This window comes from Chelonia mydas, chromosome 2 (assembly GCF_015237465.2).
Source record: "Chelonia mydas isolate rCheMyd1 chromosome 2, rCheMyd1.pri.v2, whole genome shotgun sequence".
Lineage (NCBI taxonomy): Eukaryota > Metazoa > Chordata > Testudines > Cheloniidae > Chelonia > Chelonia mydas.
Genome location: NC_057850.1, coordinates 231,195,091 through 231,220,883, shown reverse-complemented (window position 1 = coordinate 231,220,883; position 25,793 = coordinate 231,195,091). Strand labels below are relative to the sequence as shown.

Sequence of the window (25,793 nt, the reverse complement as noted above, 5' to 3'; positions counted from 1 at the left end):
TGAGAAGTGGCTGGTCGTGCTCCCCACCCAGGCCCGGCTGCCAGGGACAGGAGCTGAACAAGCCTGCGGGGGAGGCGCAGCAGAAGGATAGAGCCCTTCCCACCTCCCCCCTGCAGGCTGAGCAGAAATCTGGGGGGCACTTGATGCTGCATGGCCCCTCTACGCGTTGCCTATGTTTGGATGAGATGTAAAACTGCAGTCCTGAACATTTGTAGTGATTCCAACTCTCGTGACCCTTTCCAAGAGTAAAGGTTGTTCACCCCAGGGCCTCCACCAGGTTCTAAGTTCTTTACAGTGCCTGCCTCAATCAGCAGTTCCAGCTAAAGAGGGTAGTCAGATCCTGCTCTAAAGTGTGCCAGCCTCTTGCTTTTAAACGGCACCTCTGGTCCACCAATAGGTGACTGCATTTCAGTGGTAAGCGAAATGGTTGCCAACTCTCATGATAATTATTGTTTTCCATAAAGCACCAGCTTCCTGGAGTCAAGTGGATATGTGATGATTTCAGCCTTCATTCTTAAAGAGAAACTAAGTTTCTAGCCCTCATGGCTGTGGAGAAAATGTGACTCCAGTGCACCCTAAAGGCTCAATAAGCAGAAGGCAAATAAAAAGAAGAGCAAATCTATTATTTTTACATAATCTCCTGGTTTTAAAGTCAATCTCATGATTTTTGCTGTGTCTGATTCATGATGTTTAAACATTTAGGGTTGGCAATACTGGATGCCTCTCATAGGGGGTTGTGAGACTTAATTCGTAATCTGCGTGGAGAGGCTTGGTTGGAGTTCTGTGAGCTAAGGGGGCTGGAGAGGAGCTGCCGGGTTATGCTGTTTAGGCTCTGCAGACCTAGGTGCTCCCCGAGGCTGGAGCCCTGGCCTATTTGGTCGCCATGTATATGATGGATCCCCGAAAGGCCTCCTCCTCGTTTGTATCATAGGGGGACGGGCATTGCGAAACAGGCGGCCGGCCGGGCAGCTGGGCGGGGACTTCTGGTAACTGGGTCAGCAAAAGCCAAGAACAATCTGCACTTTCCAGTGTGGAAACGGGGGGTGGGGCGGGGGGAGGTAGCTAGCCTCACGTTCACATCCCACGACTAGCCTCCTTCCTTCTCCCCTACATTGCACCGTGGTGGGGATCGGGAAAATATACCTCCACTCTCCCATCAGCCCTCTTGCATTGCACCAGGGTGGGGGTCGGGAAAATACACTTCCGCCCCCATCAGCCCTCTTGCATTGCACCGGCCCGGGGTCGGGAACACTCCCTCTCCCATCAGCCCTCTTGCATTGCACCGGGGTGGGGGTCGGGACGATGTTCTTAGGGTTGCACAGAGAAACCATCGCTGCAGCTCCCTTGCACGTTATGCATCGGGAGGGGACGGGAGACTTTGCTCCTGCCATGCGTTGCCCAGAAAAGGTAGCGCTGTGGCCTCGCGGACCCCTCCTCGGGGCTAGGAAAGACCCTTCTTCCCCAGCAGAGCTCAGGTGGGAGGCGGCTGCAGCGGCGGATTTTCCGCCGGTTTCCCGACGCGCTGGCTTTTCTCTTTCGGGTTCCGGCAAGTGAAATAGAAACTGTCAGGCCGGCCCCGCCTCCCTCCCTGCGGGTGCGTCACCACCCCCGGGGCTGCTGCTCAGGCACCCGGAGCTACCTGCTCTTCCGCCTCTCGCGGAGTTACCAGCTGGAGCTCAGCGCTGCCGATGCCCCCGGCCGGCGCCCGGCTCACTGGAGCCCTGCCTCCCGCGGGGGCGCATAGCGGCAGGTAACGCTGGCTGGGAGCGGGGCTGGGCGATGCGTGCCGGGGGGAGATGGGCAGATCCCCAGCTGCGGGGGGGGGATAGAGCCTCTTGTTTCACGGGTCGCCCTGATTTCCCCGCCGCGACCCACATGGCGAGAGCATCTGCCCCCTACGTTAGGGGATGTAACTGCTCCTGGGCTGGGGGCCTGTAGACCGCCCTCCAAACACACCGGCTCCAGGAACTGCTCTCGAGAGGAGACGGGGGTTTCCCGGACTCTGCGAATTGCTGGAGCTGCCATCTCCGCCAGTGGGATTTCATTTGTTCAAACGGCATTTGCAGTTAATCGGTATTGTTTGTAAAATGCTTTGGCAGCTGTTGCCAAAACTGGAGGGGAAACGAGCTGGGCACAAGCTGCCCGCTGAATTGGAGTGGGATGCTCCTTGCTGTTAGAAAGAAATGTTGCTTGGAAATGTGTAAAAATATATACATATGAATTTTGGGGAGGAGGGGAAGTTAAGGAAGGAGAGTGGTTAAAGTATTAGCTTTTTCCCTGTGACACTTTTGGTGGGTTTTAATGACGCACACGTGTAAAGATAGAAGAAGTGGTGAGTAAGACAGTGTAGCAGGCAGCAGTGTAGACTTTGTTTTCTATTGAAGTGAAATGTTTAGTGTAACCCAACCTATTCCCTGGGGTTCCAGCAGGGACATTGGGCAGGGAGTGCTAATTTGTGAGCAATGTCTCTGAGGCTCTGAGCATGGGGATTCAAAACCAAATTCCCATGCAAGACTTTTCCTGTAAACAACAACTGAAATACATCTGTTCCTTTATTCTCCAGTCACACCATGTTAGCACACATCAATTTTCCTCAGCTGTGAGGGGAAAATGGCAATGTCTGAAGACTATTTTTAAAGGACTTCTGGAGAGGGGGAAAAAAGAATATTCCTTTGACCCACATTGAAGTATGTGTTCTAGGTTCTTACATGGCCCCCACCATGAATTATCTGCTTTGGCCATGTATTTTACTATGGCAAGTTGTATTAGGTCAGGTATGGGAAAGATGTAGTCAGAAAACATATTCCTCCAAAATTAGGTTACGTCCGTGCTAAAGAGGAACACAGCTGATGTAATGCACCAAGGTATGCCTGTGTATGCTCCTAGTGGATCTGTGGTTCACACACTTGAAGCTTGAGTTGGCCAGGGTTGTGTTTTAACTAGCTGATAAAGCCCTGGTACCCAGTAACCTTTTCCACCTCCCATTGAATTAGTTAAGCACTATGTTAAGCATTGTTGTTTAAAGGCTACATCATAAACTCTAGACAGGGTCCACTTTAAATATAGATAGAACAAATGGCTGTTCAAGGTACCACAGTTGTAGCAGGTCATATTGTTTAATGGCATTGTATAAGTGACCGGGAGGTGCAGGCATGTTCTCATTTGCCTGTGAAAACCCTTTTGAAGGGACCCCTGTCTCCTAATGAAGATTACTGTCCAGAAAATATTCCATCACACTGACTATATTCAATTAATGGGATAAAGACACAGAGACAAATTCTGCTTTGAATTACACAAATGTAAGTCTAGTAACTCCAGAGAGTTTAATGAAGTAACACCAAATGTCTGTCTATGGAACTCAGCACAGAATTTGGCCCACTATGGGTAGCTAGTGGCAAATGTAAAAATGGGGGAATAACCTGATACTTCCTGGACTTTGTTAGTATGTGATAAGAAGCCTAGGAATGTTGCTTAGAAGGTGCTGGGATTCCTACCAAAGCACTGTCCATATTCAGGGGTTCTGTCTAACTTATTAGCCTGTGTCTCGCAGCAGTCTGTCAGGTTTGAAGATTCCCCTCTAGAGTTTCTTAGACTGTAGATTGACATGGTTCTTGTCAATTTCATGGCTCCTCTCCCCAATCTGAGCAGCCCTAAAGACAATTTAAAGTCATTTATATTTTTTACACTGCTGCAGGTGTCTTTCCTCCAGTTTTATGGGAACTGTCTGTCTGCAGACTAAAGGAGATATAGTTGTGTTGGTTTATATCTGGAAGGTTATCAGTTACAATCATTAGGGCTAGAAGTTTTTTTTCCCTGTTGAGAGCCTAAATTTTGTAGAAATAAATGTCATAGGCTTTTCTGCAGGGAAAGTTTCTTCGGTGGTGGGAGAGTGTACTTTCCAAGCCATGTCACTCTTTCCTTGAAAGCACTTAAAGTAAAAATACAGGATTCACTCTTATGTATTACTGATGGCCAGTCGCACTACAGTAAGACCATGGCTTTTTTTTTTTTAAATGAGGTAAGGTAAGTAGAGATGTGTTTTCATTGAGTCAATTAGTTTTCATTTTCAGGCCCTGATCCTGCAAGGAATCCTGTATGGATGCAGGTGCCCTGGGGTTTCAGAGAACTGAGACCTCCAGTTATGTGTGGGGTTTTTGATTTCTTTTTAAGACTGAAAATGCAGAAGTTGTTAAAGCAACAGGTTTTTCTTTTTTTGTGTGAGGAGGCTTGTGGCTAAAAACTGCTCTTGAAAAAATAGTCTGACTTGCTAATTACTCATGTGATGATGATGATGTAGTGATGACCGAGGATCAAGGAAGTCTCATGCTTAAACTTTAGTCAGCTCACATAAATGCATACATTTTATTTTATTATTTGGCTTCTGTAGGTGAAAGCAGAATTCCATTTAAACATGAGTAAAACCAATTTACAGACTTGATTTCTACAAACATTTGGACAGTGAACTGAAGTGGGAGTGACTTGATCCCTATTTTGCACATTCAAATATATGCAGTACTAATTAGGCTTGGGGGAAAATAGTAAATTTGCCAGGGGCAAGTGGGAGCCATCCTTGTTGCGTGGTGCTTAAGATGTTAATTTCTGTGGAATTTTAGCTTTTTTTATTAAAGAAAAACTTTCTACACCTTATTGTAATGAAAATCATCTTCCAAATAAGAAAACAGTGTTGTTCATTGCTTTCCCCCACCTGCAGTAACCTCCCAAGTCTCTGATGCAGTCTGCATTTTCCCCAAGCCATAGATAAGGAAAATTGACAATATTCTGGCCATTTTCATTGCTGGTTTTTTGTGGCCCTCCCACCCTCATAATGCTAGTAATTATTGCTAGTGCCATGCTTTGCTCAGCTCCCCTAAAGCACCCTTCTTAAGGGCAGGGGATATGTGCTTGCATTCACTTGGCACAGGGTGATCTGAATTGGTCTAGGTTAGTGCAGCAACATTAATTTATGCTGCAGGTGGGTGTGGGGAGATGCTTCTGCTTTCTGCCCCCTTCTCTTTCTAGCCATGGAGCCTGAAGGGATAGCAGAGAAGTGGGGGAGCATGTTGCAGAGCTACCACTTCCCTTTCCATGGTCCAGATCTGCTGAGTTTTCCTGACCTACACTCAACTTCAGACCACATGGTGCAGGTTTATCAGCCATGTCCACCACGTCATTTGCTTTACTTTTCTCCAATGCTGGTTCTGACGTAAATGCTCTCTATGTGTGACATATTTGCCAGAAGGGTTCCATGACCTCACAGGGAGGGGAGCAAAGATAACATCTTGACCAGAAACTACAGCTAGGCATGCTGCACTTCCTGACAGCCTTAGCAGATTATGTCTGCTACCTGTCCTCAAGATGAGTAGCTTGTACTTACCTGGTTTTTTTAGGTGTCACTTTCTGGTTTTCCTCTGCTACCCTGGTGTATGTGGTTATGTTAGATTATGGAAAAAGCAAACAGAAGATCTGTGAATGGGCTGCACTTTACTCCATTCTAGGGGAAAGGCAGGATCCTCTTTCCCTGGTGTATCCAAATGGCAGGCATAGAAATTAAAATGTGGAAACTGACACTGCGGAACTGATTTCCTGCCCTACTTGGAAATCTAGATCTTTTTGATTCTCGTGTGCACTGTCATCTTTTTCTCTTCAAAAATTCCCCTTATCTGAACCTTGTGATCTTCTGCTTTTCTTTCCATGAGACCAGTGAAGTGATGATCATATGAGCATGGGGCAGTCATTCAGTTTTAGGAGGTCTGTCATTTCTGGACAGGTTTGCAGAGTGGTTTGAAAAGAACAAACAAAGGTGCAGAATTTTATGCAGTCAACTGTGAAGAGGGACTGAATATACAGAAAAATCAGATTGAACTCATTGTATTAGGTATTTTTTTTATGGTTTTGTGCAGTGCAACCAGAATTAATTTCAGGTAAGAGTTTGTTGGCTAATGAAATCTGCATGAAAGAGCCCCCTTAGTCTTATTTAACCTGCATTTAAGGGGGCTGGCGTGTGGATGCAGTTTGAGTAGGAAGATTCTTAGCGTTTGTGGGTTGGGGAGTAATTTGGTTGAAATAGCATTGATTTTAAATTTTTGTTAGTGGAAAAGTGCTCTTTATAACTTGAAAAACAAATGAAGAAAAAAATAAACTTGGAATAAAGAGGAGGATGGTAAGGACAGACATGCTACAGTTCAGCAATCTGAAAAAATGTATTTTCTTGGCTCCTCTGAATCCTCTTACAGATTTGAGTACTGAGCATTTGCTAGCATATATATACACTGTGGCAAATTGCTGGCACTACTTTAATGGGTCTCACGCTTCCTCTTCTTGGGGAGGGTTCAGGGCACCGTTTCTCACCCCTGAACTGGGGTATTAACTGCCCCACTAGTGCCCTAGAGGAGGGGAGTGGAAAGGGTACTGCTAATTATGTGCAGATTTACCAATTATATGTGGAAAAAAGATTTCAATTTAAAACCTAACAGTATAATAAATACACATTCCTCATCCTGTTCTTGTCTATTTAGCCAAAACTATTTGTTTAGATGCTAGTAATGCTTCTAACATTTATTTTTGTTTGACTTTTACAGGTGAAGTTTAGAAAACCAGATAGTAATGGAGTATATGAGCACTGATAGCGACAATAAAGAGGAGATTGACTTGTTGCTAACGCACTTAAATGTGTCTGATGTGATAGACATTATGGAGAACTTTTACCCAAATGGAGAGCTGGCAGTTTACGAAGACAGTCTGATTACTATGTGCCAAGAAACTAATCAAAATGGGGGATGTACAGAATCCTTATTATTCCGTGGAAGAGAGGTGTCTTTGCTGTCATGTGTCAGGTACGGGACTGAGGAAGACTTGCTCGCTTTTGCAAATCAGGTGTCCAACACTGCAAAGCAAATTAATGGACAGAGACGACAAGAATCTGGAATCCTATTAAACATGGTATGTCATTTTGCATGAAAACGAGAATAGAACATTTTGAATGTAATTACAGCAAACTAAAAACAAACCTACAAATTCTTAAACATACATTGACATAGTAACACCCAGGTATGTCATAGGAGGTGTGTCATAATTGTAAGGAAAAGAGTGATCAATAAGATTATTCCACCTGATTTTAATCAAAAAGCATCCCTCCCTCCCCCAAAAGTCAATATTGGAACAGTGTATCTCATTAGAATTACTTCTCCCTATTAGTGCTAACTGGTACAAAATGTGATAATCTGACATACACACAATCCATTTACAGACTGTAGAAAATTACAGTAAGGAATGGTTAGCAATGCGGTGATTGTTTAAGAATTACAAAACGCTTTGTTACCATAATTGTCAAATGCCCCTCATTTTGAAGTGTTCATTTTGGTCCCAAAGTTATTTGCATTCCATAGAAGTCTGTTGTTGAAAACTACTTACATACGTAAATAAACGGTCATGGAACAGAGGTGGTAGAAAGAGTTACGCACAAAACAAATGAATCCCAGAGCATTTAAAGTTTCCAGGATGGATTTTTTTTTTTTTTTTTTTTGTCTCCCTCATTTTTGATCTTTGCCACACTTTACATCCTACATTTTGGCCCTTGGTAGGTAGAGAGGTATGTTTGTTACCTATATATATATATATATATAAAAGATGGGCCCAAGTCCAGAGTTAAAATGTTCCCAAAGTTCAGATCCAGGGTTTTCAGACTGGGGGCATGGGTATATATATATATATATATGAAAACCCTGGATCTGAACTTTGGGAACATTTAAACTCTGGGCTTGAGCCCATCTTTTATACACAGCTGTGAGTAATGATAACTATGAGTGGTGGCTTTCAGAGCAGTCCTATTATTACACGTTCTAAGATTCAAAATTAAAAGCTCACTGGGAGTTGGTGGAAATCTAAAAGTAAGGGCTGATGGTTTCACTAATTCTTGACCTTAGGTCATGGGGTATGAAGAACTTGTTTCTGCTGACTCAAAGCTCTTGTCATCCTTAAATCTGCTAATACAGTGGCCTTCCAGCTGTCAGGAGACCTTCAGGTTAAAGATTGAGCGTACATAAAGAACAGACTAGTTCTAAAGCTGAATGAAAAACATTTGAGTCTAAACTCTCAAATGTGCTGTTTATTGTATATTGTACCGTGCCTATTTCTTTCCTTGAGTTCAAAATTCTCTCTCCCTCTCTATCCTAATCTAAATATTAGCATGACCCCCCCATCACCAAAACAGTCCTTTTCCATGTGTTCTCTCCGTTATGTTGGCAAGGCATTGGTGCAATCAATCCCAATTGTCTCAAATGTTTATAAGTTTTTCAAACTGTGCAGTATTTTTGTGAACATATGTTCACTTTTTAAACTAGATGACACTGTGAAATGTGGCTTTGCTTATTTAGCCTGTACACAGAAACTATTGAAAATATTGTGCTGCATATTTGTGACGCACCTGGATAGACTTTAAATCAGGTACACGGTTATTTTGTGTGCATATCATTTATGCAGATAACAGATGTGTATGCATGAACCTGCAGTTTGTGGGTGCACGCAACCAGTTAGGCAACTGAGGAGTGGAGTCCAGGGTATTGCCAACGGGTCACCTCTATGTGGATCTACCAGTCTCTGCCCACTGAAAAGTGGAGGAGTGGCGGGGAAGGTGCCAGAATGATTGTCATCTTTGGTCTGCTGCAGTGGAAGCAGAGTGATTCCACTGCCATGCAGGTGTTGGTGGGACAGATGTCCCTCCATCCCATTCCTTTGCACTCACTTACATAGCTTGGCCTCAAGGACTTCGTTCTGGGATGCAGGAATTGCTCTTTTAGTGAAAAGGCTCCAGGGCGTCTGTTTTTTAGTTACTGCCATACCCTGTGTTTTAGTAACCAAGTTACCTGTGTATTTTTCAAGCCACTTTAAATTAAATTAGATATAAATAAATGATCCTACAGTGATCATAATGTAGGGAACTGTTTATTTTGCTACATGTTCAGTTGCTCATTCCATTGAGGTGAGAGATCAATTATCCTCTCAAAATTTGCTGGGATAGCACACCAGAAATTGGGTTGTTTGACAGATTCAGGCCTCTAGTCTTAGTTTATTTTTAATAAAGTTTTCATCTTGTTTTTTAAAATTACCATTGAACCTTGAAGGTTGCTTCAAAACATCTCCATTTTCTAAACAACCCAATAGCTAGATTTAACAAAAGTGAAATTACGAGTTGCTCCGTTGGTCTTGGTTTTCCCATGGAGCCATTCGTATGTTTTTAGGGCTCCAAGATAAAAAGTCCTGTGTCTTCCAGAATACAGAATTGCTTTTGCTCCTTCTCACAGAGTCCTCAAAGTTTGCTCTGGCAGAATTTTGGAAGCAGAGAGAACCTCCTGATATCTTGTGGTCTGGGAAAGTATGAGAAATTTTATAAGGGGAAAACTCACGGTTGATCTGTGGCAGAGGCCATAATAGTTTCTTACAAATGTATTTGCTACTTTCTAAAAGATGGAAGAAAATTCCTGAGAAATACGAAATGTTGTTCTACTGGAAAACTTATTACATTCTTCAGCCTCTGTGCTAGTAATATATGGAATGAACAGAGAGATGGACATTAAATATATGTTCCTTTTGCATCAGTTTTTGCTCCACTGTCCACAATGTGTATGTAGTGTAATTTGAAGTATAACAACTTGTTTTTGTGGCTGCTCATAATGATCAAAATATAAACAAAGCTTTCATTATTTTAACATCTTGAAACAAGTTTAATATTAAACTTGTTTCATCTTATTCTTGCAGGTAGGTGCAATACATAACCATCAGTTTTGTCCGTCAAGAAAATCCTTTTGTTATTGAAAAAATCTGCTGTTATTTCAAGCATAGACAGATTAGATTGGTTTTTGCATGAATGACACTTTAAAAACGTTAATCTCCACAACATGCTATTGTGTGTAGTGTGCAACTGAGGTGCTTTGCAATACAGTATGTGAGACACCTTGTGTCGCAGGTGTGAAACTAATGTACTGCATTGGTCTGCTTTTGTTTCTTTATGTGAATTCAGAACCTTGTTAAATCCCAGTAAACAGACTATCCATATCTGGAATATAATATCTTTATTGTAAAATAAGACTGAATTAATTGAAAACTTATTTGCTGGAAGTATACTAGCATCAAAGATTGAAGTGCTTCATATATCATTACAGATTTATAAAATCATGTAGAACTTTGTTTCGTGGTATAATTCAAAGAATGTGAGGACACAGGGCAAAGTTTAAGCCATATTTCTGCCTTTTAATAAGCTGCAGAAAATCTCATTTCTTGATGATTTGTAAGTCTTATTTCCCTGCACTGTGTGATGTTAGGAAATGCAGAAAGTCTTACTCATCTTCTGTGACATAGTCTGTGAGTAATAGCTATGTGGCATAACAGGTTATCAGAACCCAGTAAAGAACAAACAAGCCTTCAGGTAAACTTACACAACCCTCATGAAAAAAGAAAAGGAGTACCTGTGGCACCTTAGAGACTAACCAATTTATTTGAGCATAAGCTTTCGTGAGCTACAGCTCACTTCATCGGATGCACGTATGCATCGTATGCATGCATACAGTATGCATCCGATGAAGTGAGCTGTAGCTCACGAAAGCTTATGCGCAAATAAATTGGTTAGTCTCTAAGGTGCCACAAGTCCTCCTTTTCTTTTTGCGAATACAGACTAACACGGCTGTTACTCTGAAACCTGTCATTATGCACAACCCTCATGGTTAGTCTCAGTAAATGTGGTGGTGTTGCCAGGCAATTAATTGCAACTTATAGAAGATTAATCACTGGATAAAAATGTAAATATATCTGCCAGTAATGAGTAGGCCTCATGCTATTCTCATTCTATGTTTCTAAATAAAGATGACTAAATTATATCATAGGAATCACATGTATGCAAAGGTGTTGATCAGGAAATGCTGAATTAAGTAGACTTAAGTGATGACCCTTTCACTGCACGTGTAGAATTTTCTGAAGTTGAAGTACCTACCTTTCTAACATTTGTTTCTTTGCTATTTTTTTCTTTTATAGATCACTCCAAAAAATGGGCGCTATCAAATTGACTCCGATGTACTTTTGTTTCCATGGAAGCTGACCTACAGGAATATTGGCTCTGATTTTATTCCTCGAGGAGCTTTTGGGAAAGTGTACTTGGCACAAGACAGAGAGACAAAAAAGCGAATGGCATGCAAGCTGGTATGTTAGCATGGTGCTTTTCTCCCCAAATAAATATTGTGCAATGTGATATATTTAACGCGTTGAAAGAAGATATTTCTGCATTTAATTTCAGTGCTAGTTGCGGGTATCGCTTTTGGTTTTATTGGATTGGGGGGGGGGAGGGGGAGACGTTCTACAATTAACCTTTGTACTAATTCATTTTTTTGAAGAGTGATTAGTGTTTGAATTACTAAGCATGGCTTTTTTTCCTGCTGCACTGTCAGTGCCAAAATGTTGAAATGTTGCATTCTGCATTTTTTAAGAAAGTGCATTTCTTTAGAGGAAAACCCTCATTTGGGGGATGTAAGAGGTAAAAGCTTCAGCATTCTGAAAACAAACAATGATTTGTGTAACTGCAGTGCTGAGCAGACCTGTTGCTTAACTAGTATTCTTTAGAAGTAGTTACATTAAATCTTACAGCCATCAGTATAACACAACATCGGAGATGAAAACCTAGCCCCATTAAAGTCAATGGCAAAACTCTCATTGGCTGACTCAAACGGAGCCAGGATTTCATCATGACTCTTTCTTTTGAATGAGAGAGGCTTGCATTAAGGCCCCAGTTCAGCAACACACTTACGTGCTATTGATTTCACTGGGACTTAAGCTCATGTATAAATGCTTTCCTATATCGGCTTAAGTGAGACTAAATATGTGCTATTTCCATATTTGCTTTGGGTGTATTGTAAGTAGAAAAAAATCCATGATTTTCCACAGCCTAGGGTTTTGTGTCAGGCCCATCTCTTGTATGGAAACAACTCCGCATTTAACTTCAAAGTACTATATTGTCTTTAGTAATAAACACATCGGGCCAAACTAAGGCTCAGGTGGAGCCGTGCTCCATGCCTTCCCATCCCCCCTTATGGGCCATGTAACAGTGCCAAGAGTGGGTGCCCTTCTTGCCTTTGCTCAGGGAACATGGACCTGGCTTTCCTCTGTGCAGAAGAGCTGGAAGGAGGGACTCACATGCCCTTTTCCACCCCATGCACCCAAACTGGGACTTCTTTAGTTTGGCACTTAACCACAGCACACCTCAGACTTAGGATTGTGTAGCTGTGCACGATGCAAACAGTACTTCTCAATGAAATAAAAATGAACCTCTGAAACAGCTGGTTCGGGGCAGTGAATGCGGAGTAAAAGAATGGCCATTGACCTTTGTAGCTGCACATCACAGCTCTGTATTTTCTATCAATGCCACTTAAAGAATAAACAAAATCCGAGTGGTCATTTCACAGTGACTTTCTTTACCATCGTACCTACGGTAGCTTTGTGATTTTGATCAGGATTTAACCCAGGTTTCTCAAGTTGCTGAACTTGTTTGTTTAGTTGCAAGTGTAAGTAGGGACAACCACACCTGTTCAGACAGATGTTAGCAGCAGGAGGTTATTCTCAGAGTATAGATGAGACTTCAGATGGCTAATCAGAAAATGGAGCTTTTCTTTTCTTTTCTTCTTTTTTCTGAGCCAGGAAGTCTGGTCAGAATTTTGCATACTCCTTTAGGGTTTGATGGGAATGGATGTTGCTAAATCGCTTTGTCTGGGACAGTACAGTCTCTTTGGGCATAAGTCCAAAAGCTGCATCTGTTTTACACAGGATGTGTCTGAAACCAAAAGGAGGAACAATTCAAGAGAGCAAAAATAAGCCTATTTTAATGACTAAATAGTTGTATTTGCCTTTGTGAAACCAGTTTACATATAGAAAACCTAGCCATAGAACGGCTAACTTCAGAATAAGTTTTGTTCAAGCTGGTCTGTCTGTGTTTTGTCTCAACTTGCTAGGTCCCAGTGGAACAGTTCAAACCATCAGATGTTGAAATCCAGGTCCGCTTCCGCCATGAGAACATTGCTGAGTTGTATGGTGCTATCCTGTGGGATGAGACTATCCATCTCTTTATGGAAGCAGGAGAGGGAGGATCTGTCATGGAAAAGTTGGAGAGCTGTGGGCCTATGAGAGAATTCGAGATCATTTGGGTGACCAAGCATATCCTCAAAGGACTTGATTTCCTTCACTCAAAGGGAGTCATCCACCATGATATAAAACGTATGTATCTTTCATTCTTTGTAAGGCTATTTCTTTTCCTTGTTACACACAGAATACTTACACTTTTTTTTTTTAAATGCTTCTACTGTAGAGGACAGTTTTGAGGTGCTGAGGACCATGAAATCCTCTTGGCATTAGAGGGGAATTGGCTGACTGACACTCAGTATCTCACAATATCAGGCCCTCAGAATAGAAGCTATTTAAACTTATCTTTTTACTGCTTTTCTTTAATGATTCTGGTGCACTGAAACATCACTGTTTGTTCTGGGCGGGAACGTTAGAGCCCCTTAAGTAATCCAATTCAAAATGAAAAAAAGAACCTGAAGAGTTAAAACATACACTCTGATCGACTGGGCGAAAACTTTGCCCCTCTGTCTGTTTTGTCCCAGGGTGAACAGTTTGCCCTTCTGTTTTCATTTTACAGTGTTGGTTTTTGTGTTGTGGCTTTGCATTGCTGTTTCTGAGACTTTGTTCCCACTCTGTAATTGAACTAGGCATATGATTAATTTTTTATTGGGGATTATAGTTTACCTTCTATCAAGGCGCCTGTAAGTGCTAGAGCCCATAAATATGACTTCTGCCCAGCAACACCACCAGAGGTGAAATCCTGCTTGTCTTTCTCAGGGAAGCATGGTTCTTAATTAGTATTTGGCCTCTAATATTTATTTTGCAGCTGATTCTTGCTAAACGTGGGGGTTTGAAACAGTAGAACTCACTGTTAGATTAGCAATACACAAAATGGTGGCCACAGTAGTTTGTCAAGAGCTGCTTAATCTGTGCATATGATTTTTTAAAAAAAAAAAAAAAATCTTACAAGTAAACTTTGACACAGTGGCAACTATTAAGTTAAATCATTTTTTTTCCTAGTTGCATTTTGTGTGTCTTTTTTTTTTTCCAGTAAATATCTTACAGAGTAATTCAGTCATTGACCGTAAGAATGGAATTACTTAAAAGCCTTTCTAAACACTATATATGAATGATGGGTCTGATAGAATAAATGATACATATTTGAGGTTTGAAAGAATTTCAGCTCCCCCCCCCCCCCCCCCCCCCCAAGTTTCCAGCATCTTTTCACTTCTCTGTCCTGGCTGGGTTAGGAGCATTGGTTAGGTAGATCAAAACGTGGGCTTGAGAGCACCCTTTCGATGGCTGTCACCACAAGCCTGGATTCTGTGTGGTGGTGATGCATTGCATCACCTTGTGGTGACAAGATGCGTCATTGTCAGGAGAATGGGGATAAGAGAAGAATTATGTCTGAAAGGAGCCAAGCAGCCTGCAGCTAGCCAGACAAAACCACATGTGTGTTCAGTGTACTGAGCAGGGCAGGGGTATGTCAGTGGTGTTCCCCTCCTCCTGTTTCGATCTGAATGAAGAGCTTGACCATGGTGGAGAATGTGTATTGGTACAAAACTAACTGTAAAAATGGATGGGGAGGAGGAGACTGTCTCTGCTTCCTGGAGCTTTTAGATATTTCATCCATTCTACAAGTTGAAGTTTCAGAAGTGAATTTATGTAAAATCTCTGGAGCTGGCAATGAAGTCTTCTGTCTCCTTTTGGAGGAGGGGCAGGTTGCAGTGGGTGTCTCCCTCTCGCCTTCCAGGTAGAAGGGAGGGGACATTTGTGGAAGGGATGAATCTTTCTTTAAGGGAGAAGAGGTCAAAAAGGACTCCCAGCTGGGACAATATTTCTTTCCCCTCCAGGTTCTGTTGCTGGGGAAATCTCAAACTCCAGGATCCGCTTCAGATTCCCCTACCAGCAAATCCTCCCTTCGCCATCCCCCAGTGGAGGAGAAATTCAGGGGAGCAGAGCTCCCCCAGGCGAGGGACAGGAGGAGAAACTCCCCCTTGGCTTTCAGCTGCACCTCTCTGAGCTCCTTATTTTTAACCCCTGGCTAAAATGCTGTGATATCAAGAAACTGCTCTTTTGGGGCCCAATCCAAAGCCCATGAAAGTTAATAGGAGTCCTCCCATTCACTTGAGTGAGCTTAGGATCAGGCCCTTGGTATTTGCAGCCCGGCCAAAATAAGGAGTTACTGGAAGTCTTGTGCTAGAGCTTACCCAGATAAGATTTCAAGCACTTATCTCAAACTTTGTAGTCTAGGGAACAATAAGTGCAGTTTCAGGTACCTCTCTCAGTTACTACTTGTGTTTGTAGCAGGGTCATGTTCTGCACTCTCTTGTTCACTTTCATACCATATTAATCTGTATCTTCACAACTGTGCTAACAGATAGATGTTAATAAATCTGTGAAACCAGAGAGCAGACTCATAACCAGAAAAACAGCCGAAAGCTCACTTAAAGAACCAGTAAGGTGCAAAATGACGAGTCCGCTTCATTTTTCAACTTGAACAAAGGTGGATTCTCAGGGACCACAAGGTTGGATGCGGTTTTGGTTTTTGAGTTTTGGGCAAGCAGAAAGTCCCCTTTTAAAATACAAATAGCTTCCTCTACTCATTTGAAAAGAAGAATAGCTGCAAGAATTTAGCTCAGACTTTCCAGACACAAACAAACAATCTCAACCCATAAGTTGTTTTTAAACATGGAAAGTTTCATCCCCCAAAGAGTTGGGTGTTTTATTTATTTATTTTTTTTAAGTTAAGAGCAATTGGAAACAACACTAATGATTTTTCTTGCAACTTAAACTATGATGTTCACTATCCTGAAAGATACAACTACATAATAAATATGTGATTCTGCAGATTACTTGGTACTTGCATTCAAGTTCTAGGATAACTATTGTAGCATGTAACCCGCACTCTGATTTAAAAGACAATCCTTCCTGGGTGTAGGAAACCTTGAAAGAGACTCAGAGCAGGCCTGTGGCCAGGGGAATAGCCACTCCGTGCATTCTCCCTTCCCAATCATTTTTACTAGGAAAACCACCAAGAAGTTATTGGTCTGAACAGTATTCAATTCAATTCTGCACTGCTGAGTTGTACAGGAGGGGCAGTAAGGCACAGGGGTGGTGGGGGAAGCCAGTGGGACCATGTCAACTGAATGATGACAGCTGCCTGTGAGGCTGAGGGCTCAGAGCTCTGCAGAGAGAAAAACCCTAGATGTGAAATCCCGCTCCGCTCTGAATCCTAGGACCCCTAAGGAGTTGGAGGCTATACCATTTACCTGCTTCATGAAGCCCAAACACCTCGAGATGACCCTTGTGGAATTGTCAGTGCCATCCCTGTGGCTTTCACTGTTGGAAAATAGTCTGACCTATAAGATCCATGTAATACTTAGAGCTAAATAACTTGCTGCCGGTCATGGTGTTGATCTGTGAAGTGACATATAGGCTAAATATATGTTTAGAGCTAGAGCTTGGGCTGTCTTCCTTTTTCCCATTCTAGTTCTGTACAAGACGTTTATGTTGCACAATAAATGGCACCGGCTTGCTAGAACCTAAAACCCTGTCTTTTTTGTTTGTTTACCTTTAGCCAGCAACATTGTTTTCATGTCAACTAAGGCCGTTTTGGTGGATTTTGGTCTAAGTGTTCAAATGACTGACGACACCTACTACCCCAAAGACCTCCGAGGAACAGAGGTAGGAATGTGTGCACAAGGAAAAGCCCTGTGATTGCGTCATTGAGAATCGTTACAATGCAATAGACTTTCCAGAAGACTTTAGTGAAATTAATGTTTTATCATTTTTTAAAAATCAGTTTTTCTCACACTTAATTCATTTTGTGACATAGTCTTAATTACAATTGACTTTTTAGATTAGTGACTGGGGAAGTGTGACTGTTCTATCTTGTGAATTTGATTTATTATCCTCAAACTTGTCCATTTACTAACTATGGTTAAATCCAGATCCAAGGGCGAAATTCTGGTCCCACTAAAGCCAATGGTAAAACTCCCATTGACCTCAGTAGGGCTGGTGTGTTATTCCGAGGGATAGCTCCACAAAGGGAGTTAGATGCCTAAATCCAACATTTGGATCCCAAACCCCCTGCTCAGCTGCACCCAACCCTGTAGATGTCTAAATCCCCTAGGTGCCTAAGTTTCTGCTGGTGAGCACGCCCAAATCCACCTCCATCCTGACACCTGGTGCCTAGCTTTCGCTTAAGCCGCAGCAGGATCCTCAAACCTGACATTCCCCCATATAGGTGTCTAAAATAGATTTTAGGCCCCGATTACACACAGCTGTAAGCTCTTGGATAAGCCAATGGGGCTCCTCACAGGCTTAAGTCTTTCCAAGATTGGGGCCTCACTTAGCGACCGAGAAGCGGCAATTGGCTTGGATGGACGAAGAAAGCATGGCCTTGCTTAGTATTGCCAAAGAGGCTGTGCTACAGGAAATGTTTCCGCTGGAATGCTGACTCTTGTCATTTTGATAGCCTTTCCGAGCAAAGAATAAGTACGTGTTTAAAGGAAACATTTACATAACCCTCTCCGGAGGAGTGACGTGCTACTTGCTAGGGCAGCACAGACTAGTACGTTTCAAAGACGCAATTGATATTTCAGGGAACATTTTGTTTGAGGAGGATGCTGGAACATTTTTTCTGGCTTTCCAGTCAGAAGAGTTCAGAACTGAGACATTTTTACCTTACTAAAAATAACTAGCTCTGTGCCGTTAAGCTGACAAAATGCCTTTTCGTTCTGTACGACAGTGCTGGTTATGGAGCTGTGTGGTAGGAAAGAGGTGAAATCCTGAGGGGGACTTTCCAAGGGAGGGAGATGATGTGTGTAAATGGGGAATATTTAGGTTTGTGGCATGGAAAGGTGGAGTTAGGCTTGCTTGGAATTAGACCAAGAGTGTATGAGCCAAGTTCAGCTTAATGAGAAAAACACACTTGCTTATTTGTGTAGGATTGATTAAATGACTCTGTAGTGTGAAGCCAGTTAGGTGCTCACAGTCCTGTACCTTCACAAGGCATACGCAAATTCATCCAGTCCCTTAGTGCATAGACACACCTTCCACCTTCTTTGGAGGGGAAAAAAACAGACACGGGGGGGCAATAGTCCTCTGTGGTTGCTGTGCTGTTGGTGCACTGCAGCCTCATGAGAGACCTAGGTGGGATTGTGGCAAATGGGGATGGGGAGACTCAAACTTTAGGTAAAGCTTTGTGGGAATGTGCACAGGCTACCCCATGAATTTTAGGGCCTAGAGGGAAAGACTCATGCTGTGCTTCCTGCTGGCCTTCATCTCCCTCCAACCTCACCCTCAGCACTGCCTGCTTGGCTTGCAAGGTTGCTGTGCCGTCAGTGGATGGCTTAGCTGCCCTGACCCACCTGTGTCCCCTCTGAAAGCCCTAGAGGGATGGTTACGGCTATTCTCTCTGTCTCGGCACGTATTTATACTGCAATCACAGCTCTGTTATCTGAGTGGTGACTGGTGGTAACGCTGTGTGTGACTTGCCACACAGAGCATTCCAAGGTTAAGTTCTTGTTGCAGGTATCAGAGGGGTAGCAGTGTTAGTCTGGATCAGTAAAAGTGGCAAAGAGTCCTGTGGCACCTTATAGACTAACAGACGTATTGGAGCCTGAGCTTTTGTGGGGGAATGCCCGCTTCGTCGGATGCATGTAGTGGAAATTTCCAGAGGCAGGTATAAATATGCAAGCAAGAATCAGGCTAGGGATAACGAGGTTAGTTCAATCAGGGAGGATGAGGCCCTCTTCTAGCAGTTGAGGTGTGAACACCAAGGGAGGAGAAACTGCTTTTGTAGTTGGCTAGCCATTCACAGTCTTTGTTTAATGGCTAGCCATTCACAGTCTTTGTTTAATGGCTAGCCATTCACAGTCTTTGTTTAATGGCTAGCCATTCACAGTCTTTGTTTAATGGCTAGCCATTCACAGTCTTTGTTTAATGGCTAGCCATTCACAGTCTTTGTTTAATGGCTAGCCAACTACAAAAGCAGTTTCTCCTCCCTTGGTGTTCACACCTCAACTGCTAGAAGAGGGCCTCTTCCTCCCTGATTGAACTAACCTTGTTATCCCTAGCCTGATTCTTGCTTGCATATTTATACCTGCCTCTGGATATTTCCACTACATGCATCCGACAAAGTGGGTATTCAACCACGAAAGCTTATGTTCCAATACGTCTGTTAGTCTATAAGGTGCCACAGGATTCTTTGCCGTTCTTATTGCAGGATGATTTCGGATAATGCCAGTGCTGTTTTACCAGTTGTTTAGAGGGTGTTGGATGAGGGTGAAATGTACACTAAAGCAAATATACTGGCCTGCAAACCTAATGGGTGGACAGTGCAATGGCCTATTGAAATTTAGCTCTCCAGGCCCATGAGCTGTGGGAGTGCTGTGCAGACAGCATCCTCATCTACCAGCAAGAGGGAGTGCCTCAGGCAGCCTGGCCAGCTGATTACTGAATGGAGCTGACTGGCTCCAAATGAAGTTCTCTCCTGGCTGAACTGGAAAGTGTGATGGCTGCATTTTGAGGACATGCAGGGTGTACACTTGAACAAATGGGGAGGGGAGGATATCACTATCCAATTGTGGTGCCTAACCTAGAGGGAAGGCAAAAGCAGAGGCTCACCTTCCTTTGAATGCCCTTCCCAGATTTACATGAGCCCCGAAGTGATACTCTGCAGAGGCCACACGACAAAAGCGGACATCTACAGCATGGGGGCTACTATCATTCACATGCAGACTGGCAGCCCACCGTGGGTGAATCGATACCCTCGCACCTCATATCCATCGTACCTCTATATAGTAAGTATCCATAGAACAGCTTAGATCAGCCAGCCAAAGAGAGAGAGACCGCTGGGTTCTTGTTGGCAAATCCCCAACCTTCCAGGGGAGTCTGAAAGTATTCGCTGCCAGAGAAATGATGCCATTGGCCCAGCTCTGAAAGAAATATTATAGAGCAGAAAAGCAGGTTGTGATAACTTAGGAGGAGACACAGAGACTGAGAGAGAGCCAATATTAAGATTAAACAGCTACCGTTCTACGGCACTTGGATGTGCTGTGAGGATGATCTTAGAGTTGTGCGAAACTCAGTCATTTCAAGTGCACGTGGGTTCACATTTGTTGCCGTTATGGGGTTTGAAGAAACCTAAAAAACCCAGAGCAAAATTAACTAAAAACCTCTAAATTTCACCCAGTTTTGCACTGAAGCCTGGCGAATTTCTCGTGCACAATGCCTTAAATGGGCTCCAGTTTGCTTAGAAGGTTTACAGGCCTTTGGCTGAACCAGTCTGAATCTTCAGGTTACATTTAAACCTGAAACCAGGTGAGGTTTGCATGATTACCTATTCCATTGTGACTGTTCAGCACAGTGCCAGAGTGGCAAGTTTTTATAACTTGTGAGTTATGAGAGGGGAATTCCCGATTGTCGAAACTGCCAGTGGCTATGAGGAAGTTATCATCTTAATGCTGAGAAGTCTTTCCTTCTTGTTTGCTAGATACACAAGCAAGCGCCCCCGTTAGAGGACATTGCAGAGGATTGCAGCACCAGCATGAGAGAGCTGCTGGAAGCTGCTCTGGAAAGGAACCCTAATCACAGACTCTCTGCTGCAGACTTACTAAAACATGAGGCCTTGCATCCGCCACCAGAGGACCAGCCACGGTGCCAAAGTCTGGACTCAGCCCTGTTTGAAAGGAAAAGGCTGCTGACGAGGAAGGAGCTGGAGTTGCCAGAAAACATTGCGGGTACAACAGCAAGCTTCCCACTCTTGTGCTTTTATACTGTGTTCCCTATCTACATTGTATTCACTGAAACAAACAAAGCTAAAGGGCTTCAGGGCCTCTTGACAGGAGAGCTCAGTAGAAATCTTGACAAGATGAGGTCAAATGCAGGTCTCAGTGAAATATGTGGCAAAACTCCCATTGACTTCAATAGGACCAGAATTTGGCCTAAATTCTGTAATTCCAGAAGAATCAGCTGGCCAGAAAACCCTGGCAGTTCTCCAGGACAGTTTTTTAAAAGTACATGTTACTTTTGTGAATTGTTTGAACTCTCTCCAGCAATAAGGCCATTTTATTATTAGCTTTTAGTTTGGGAGTTTTTTAATATGACTTTGTTTTATTTTAAAAACTCTTTTATACCTTGACCATGAAGTTGAGGAGTGTCACAGCACTGACATAGAAGGCCTCTGAAAGGGACTGTTTAAAAACAAAAAGCAAATGATTACTCACATACCAACCTACCATACTGTGTGTGATACATGCTTATGAAGGGTGAGGCATGAATCAGTTAAAGCCTTACGGGGTTCAAGAATATAATATCAGGTCCGAAGGGAGATCTGTCGCTAGCAAGCTGTTAAGACTGTGTGTCTCTTTTCCTTTCTTTTAAAATATTTGTAGTCTACAAATACTTGTAAAATTTGGTGGATGCATCCTGGCAATAGGCACTTAGAAAAACAAAACACAACCAAACAAAGCCCCAACCCTGATGAAATTTCTTTCTTTTATTTACTTTGATCTAAATAATTTAAAAATACACCTATGCACATGCATAATCAGTAATACAGTGCAACAAAACCCCAGCAGCATTTAAAGTAATAAAAATAAAATTGTGTTTCTATAATGGCGCCGTCCTGCTGTTTGCTTTGTTAGATGCACAGTCCTTTGGCCGCTACAGTACTCCAGAGGCAGGGCTCTACTGAGGATCAAGGGACATTTGGCCATTAATCTGGGACTCTTGAGTTTGGTGTGTGAGTGCCCAGGACACTCATAAAAGTGCTCAAGGGAGTTCTGAGGTTGCAACAGCTTCTTCAGAACCATTGCAATTTCTGAAATTATGTGCTAAGTAAAGCAGAGGCCCAGCCTCAATTCTGTATTTTGCACTGCCTAAATGGAGATGTAATCTGGACAGTGGAGGGTAGTTCTCAACTGGCATAATGCCAGCAGAGCTCCCTCTATTACGCCAGCCTCTCCTGTGGAGTCCTGGCTTCGGGGAATGTCAGGGGATGATGGAGCTCTGCTTCCCTCTGGCAGTTCCCATCTGGTATATCTTCAGAGACCAGATACAATTTTCATTCTGCTCTATCATCAGGGCTCTGGGAACCTGGGAGCTGGAACCAGTTCCAGCCCATCCACCTCCACTCTGAGTGAATCTGGCCCTTTTATTTGTCTGGAGATGCCGATGACTTATAATAGTTTGTTTAAAAATTTAAGCTTTTTTTAAAAAGTCCAAAAAAGAGTAAAAATAAAAATTAGGCCATTAAAAATGTTGGCAGTGTTTTAAATGAGTTTTTTTTTTTTTTCTTGGATTCTAAGGCATTAATACATTTCACCTCTTTCCTTTTCAGATTCATCTTCGTGTACAGGGAGTTCGGAGGAATCGGAGTTGTTAAAAAGGCAAAGGTCACTGTACATAGACCTTGGTGCTTTAGCTGGCTATTTTAACATTGTTAGGGGACCACCAACATTAGAATATGACTGACTCTAGTGATTTCTTGTGTCTGCTGGTCAGAGTTGGAAATCTGTCTCTTCAAGCTAATTTTGTGTATAACATAGTGCCTTTTTGAGCTGTAAAATGTGAATTGCTTTTAACTGCACAGCTGATTAAGCTAACTGATTTGTGGACTCTGGTAAATATATCCCAAGCAATAACATGTTCCTTGACAGCAAACCAACAATACGAAGGAGAAAAGAACACCTTGTTGGGAATATTGTTATCTGGAGACTTTCCATGCACTGTGTGTTTTTTGTACATGCACTTTACATGTTGTGGGCTATTTAAATTTTATACAAGTAGAGAAATTCTTTCATTGAAAAAAATTGAATATTTGGGGGCAGATCCTCCAGTATGACTGAGCTGCATGCACTGTAAGTTTGGCTGGGAAGACTTTGGGCCATCTTTGGCAATCCTACCCAATCTTCAGCTGGCTCAGCCTTCGGCTAGTCTCTCAGGGCAGATTAGGGCAGCCTTTAGATTGATGTGAACCATGCCAGCCACCAGTGGGCCTTGGAGCTATGCATCACTGGGGCACGGGGGTGTACTGGTCACTGTGTCTGTTCTTCCCACACCAGGAAAAAAGTGGGGGGTATGTAAGGAGTTTCTGTGTTGGCTCCACAGCACATGGAGGTTCTCTGAGAAGGGAGAATCCTCCACTGGCTTTAGGCCAGCTTTGTGCTATGAGAGCAGTGCAACCTCCCCTCACAAGCCAAGCATACTGGCCCTGAACCTGCACGTGATTCTGAATGTTATGTACATTAGAGCCGATGCAAGTATGTCTAGGGCAGCGATGAGTTTGCTGCCAGTAATGTTGAGAGAATTCCTGATTGTTGTATTAATCACTAATAAGCTGAACAGAATGCTTTAAAACTGTACATGTTGAACTGACTTAATAACTATGTATGGGAAAGCATGTCAATAGTGACAAGCTGTGTTTACGTTCCTATGGAAACAAAATGTATCTTGTTCTTGCTATGCCTAATACATCTAAAACGTGATGTTTTGGATGATAGTAAAACTGTGTAAACTACATAGTTCTGTACATCCCATAGGATGAGAATGTAAACTTTTATAAAACTCTTCAGTGCTTAGGATCATATCTCTCTTAAGCATTGTTAAAGATGGCATACTATGTATGTTGTATGGCAAATCCCTTAGGAAGCAAGGCCTCATTTTTAGATGTAAATTATTTGATGGCACCTATCCAAGAGATGATCTTAAACTGATTATTTTCACTTTGATACCAATATGATTGGATGAATAAATCCAATGTGTTGTGTTGTGAAGTGTTCATTCTGTCAGTTCTTTCAGGATATTTAGTTATGGCTGAATTGCAGAGCCAATTGGGAGAGCTTACAGTGGGCTTCTGGAACTCTGTTTACACCTTCCCCTGCCAATGTAAATTACTCTTGTCCAGTGACAACGTGAGGGTTTGGGGGAGATCAGTGTGACAGTTCTTTGGGTGCTCCCAAATCTCTCTGAACTACCAGGTAAAAAGGAATGATCTTCATGCCATCTGCTTCCAACATTTAGAAAAGTTTCCAAGGTACCAACTTTCAATAAACGTTGGTGGAGGATGGGGATAGGTGAGGTCTTGGGGTGCTAAGCCTCCAGTCAGCAGAGGGTTTTGTGTGCACTCTGGTGAATGTTAGGCAGTTGTACAGAGTTACTTCACAAACATTAACCGCTTGTCACCCCGCCCCTCCAAGGACTGGTATGTGAGGAATTGTGTCCTGGTTTCTCACATGGTACATTGGAGGCAGTGGCGTTGACTTAACTAAAGTCACCAAGGGAGTTGATATTAGAGCTGGGATTGAACCCAGGAGTCTGTGGCTCCTAATCCTGTGTTTAGCCCACTCTCATTATTAAATTCTCTGGTTTTGGGACCAGGAGCCATTTTGGCTACTCAGCCTGGGAGCCAGCTCAGCTACAGAGACAGCCTGCTGTCAGCTGGAAGGGAGTTAGAGCCATTAGGCACCTGACTCAGGTGTTTGAGACTGAGGGGAACAGCTGCTTCATTAGTTAGGATATCTGGGCTGCAGCCCCTGGCACAGGGAGGTCACAGCCTCCCCCAAATGTCTGCTGCCCCTCCGGAAGTAGAGATAGGACATTCCTGCCTCAAGAAGACAAGGATTGACTTGGGATAGTTGTGATTCTTCATTTGGACTTTTGTTTGCCCCAGAAATGGAGGAATTCTGAATTGGCTGGAGGGTCAAATCTCCATACCAGCTCAGGGAAGGTTTTCCCCAAGAATGAGGGGAGATGGGGTCATAGAGGCACTTGGATGCCATAGAAACAAGCCACCCTTTCACTGTCCCAGCAGACTGTTGCTTTACAAAAGCATATCTCTGTCTCTGCAGCTAATGGACACACGTCATAGTAACAAGTGTATTCTAGATCCCCCAACTCCTTACCTAGATTTTGTGACTCTTCAATGTTAATGATACAAACATGTGGCAAATTGATAGAACTTCCATAATGGAGAACACCACAAACTTGTAGCCGGACAGAATCCAGTATGTGCAGCACTAATGGAAGTAGAAAGCAGTAAAATCTTGCGGGGGTGGGGGGTTGCAATTGACTGGATCCACACAAAGTCTGCTAAGTAAGAAGGTGCCTGTTTTTACTTTCCAGAGTAGTTAAAAAAAAATCCACCCTTTTCTGCTTGCAGCTACGATGAATGGGGTTGTAGCACTGAGCCAAAGAAGGCTATGTAGTGGGCTCAGCAATTCTCAGCTCGTGGTGGCTTCTGAGCTTTCATGAGAGAAAACTGTGTGATCATTCCATTTATTCTGTCCAGTACAGGACTGGAAGTGACCTCCTGGGTAATCAAGTCCAGTCTCCTGCAGCAGGCAACCCCATCATATAACCCTGTTCATAAATGTATCAAGTTTCATCTTAAAACTAGGTTGGTTGGTTGCTCTCCAATTCCTATTGGGAGGCTGTTCCAGAACCTAACTCCTCCGATGGTTAGAAACTTTCTTCAAATTTCCAGCCTCAGTTTGTCCATGGCCAGTTTTTATACCCATTTGGTTTTGTGCCAGCATTGTCCTTTTGTCTAAATAGCTCATCTACCTTGCTGGTGTTTACCTCCCTAATTAATTTATAGGCAGCAATGATATCCCCTCTCAGCCTTCATTTTACTAACTTTTAAATGTTGGTGTGAGAATAACACGGCAACATTGAACAGTTTGTGTGAG

The 25,793-nt window shown here is 43.0% G+C and overlaps 1 protein-coding gene across 5 annotated transcripts; it reads left to right on the top strand.

Moving 5' to 3' along the window:
* Positions 1–1,188: 1,188 nt before the first annotated feature.
* Positions 1,189–23,884, top strand: MAP3K8 (mitogen-activated protein kinase kinase kinase 8). 5 transcript variants are annotated; one of them, XM_043541393.1, is made up of 8 exons: positions 1,189–1,475; positions 6,579–6,939; positions 11,023–11,187; positions 12,987–13,248; positions 16,676–16,782; positions 19,752–19,904; positions 20,597–20,843; positions 22,445–23,884. In XM_043541393.1, exons 2-8 carry the CDS (start codon positions 6,604–6,606, stop codon positions 22,576–22,578), a joined length of 1,404 nt encoding a protein of 467 aa, XP_043397328.1. In that variant the 5' UTR covers positions 1,189–1,475; positions 6,579–6,603; the 3' UTR covers positions 22,579–23,884. The 5 variants fall into 5 exon arrangements, with proteins under 5 accessions (XP_043397328.1, XP_043397330.1, XP_007064346.1 ...); XM_043541395.1 differs by having other exon boundaries at positions 1,193–1,407; XM_007064284.4 differs by having other exon boundaries at positions 1,195–1,750.
* The last annotated feature ends 1,909 nt before the right edge of the window (positions 23,885–25,793 follow it).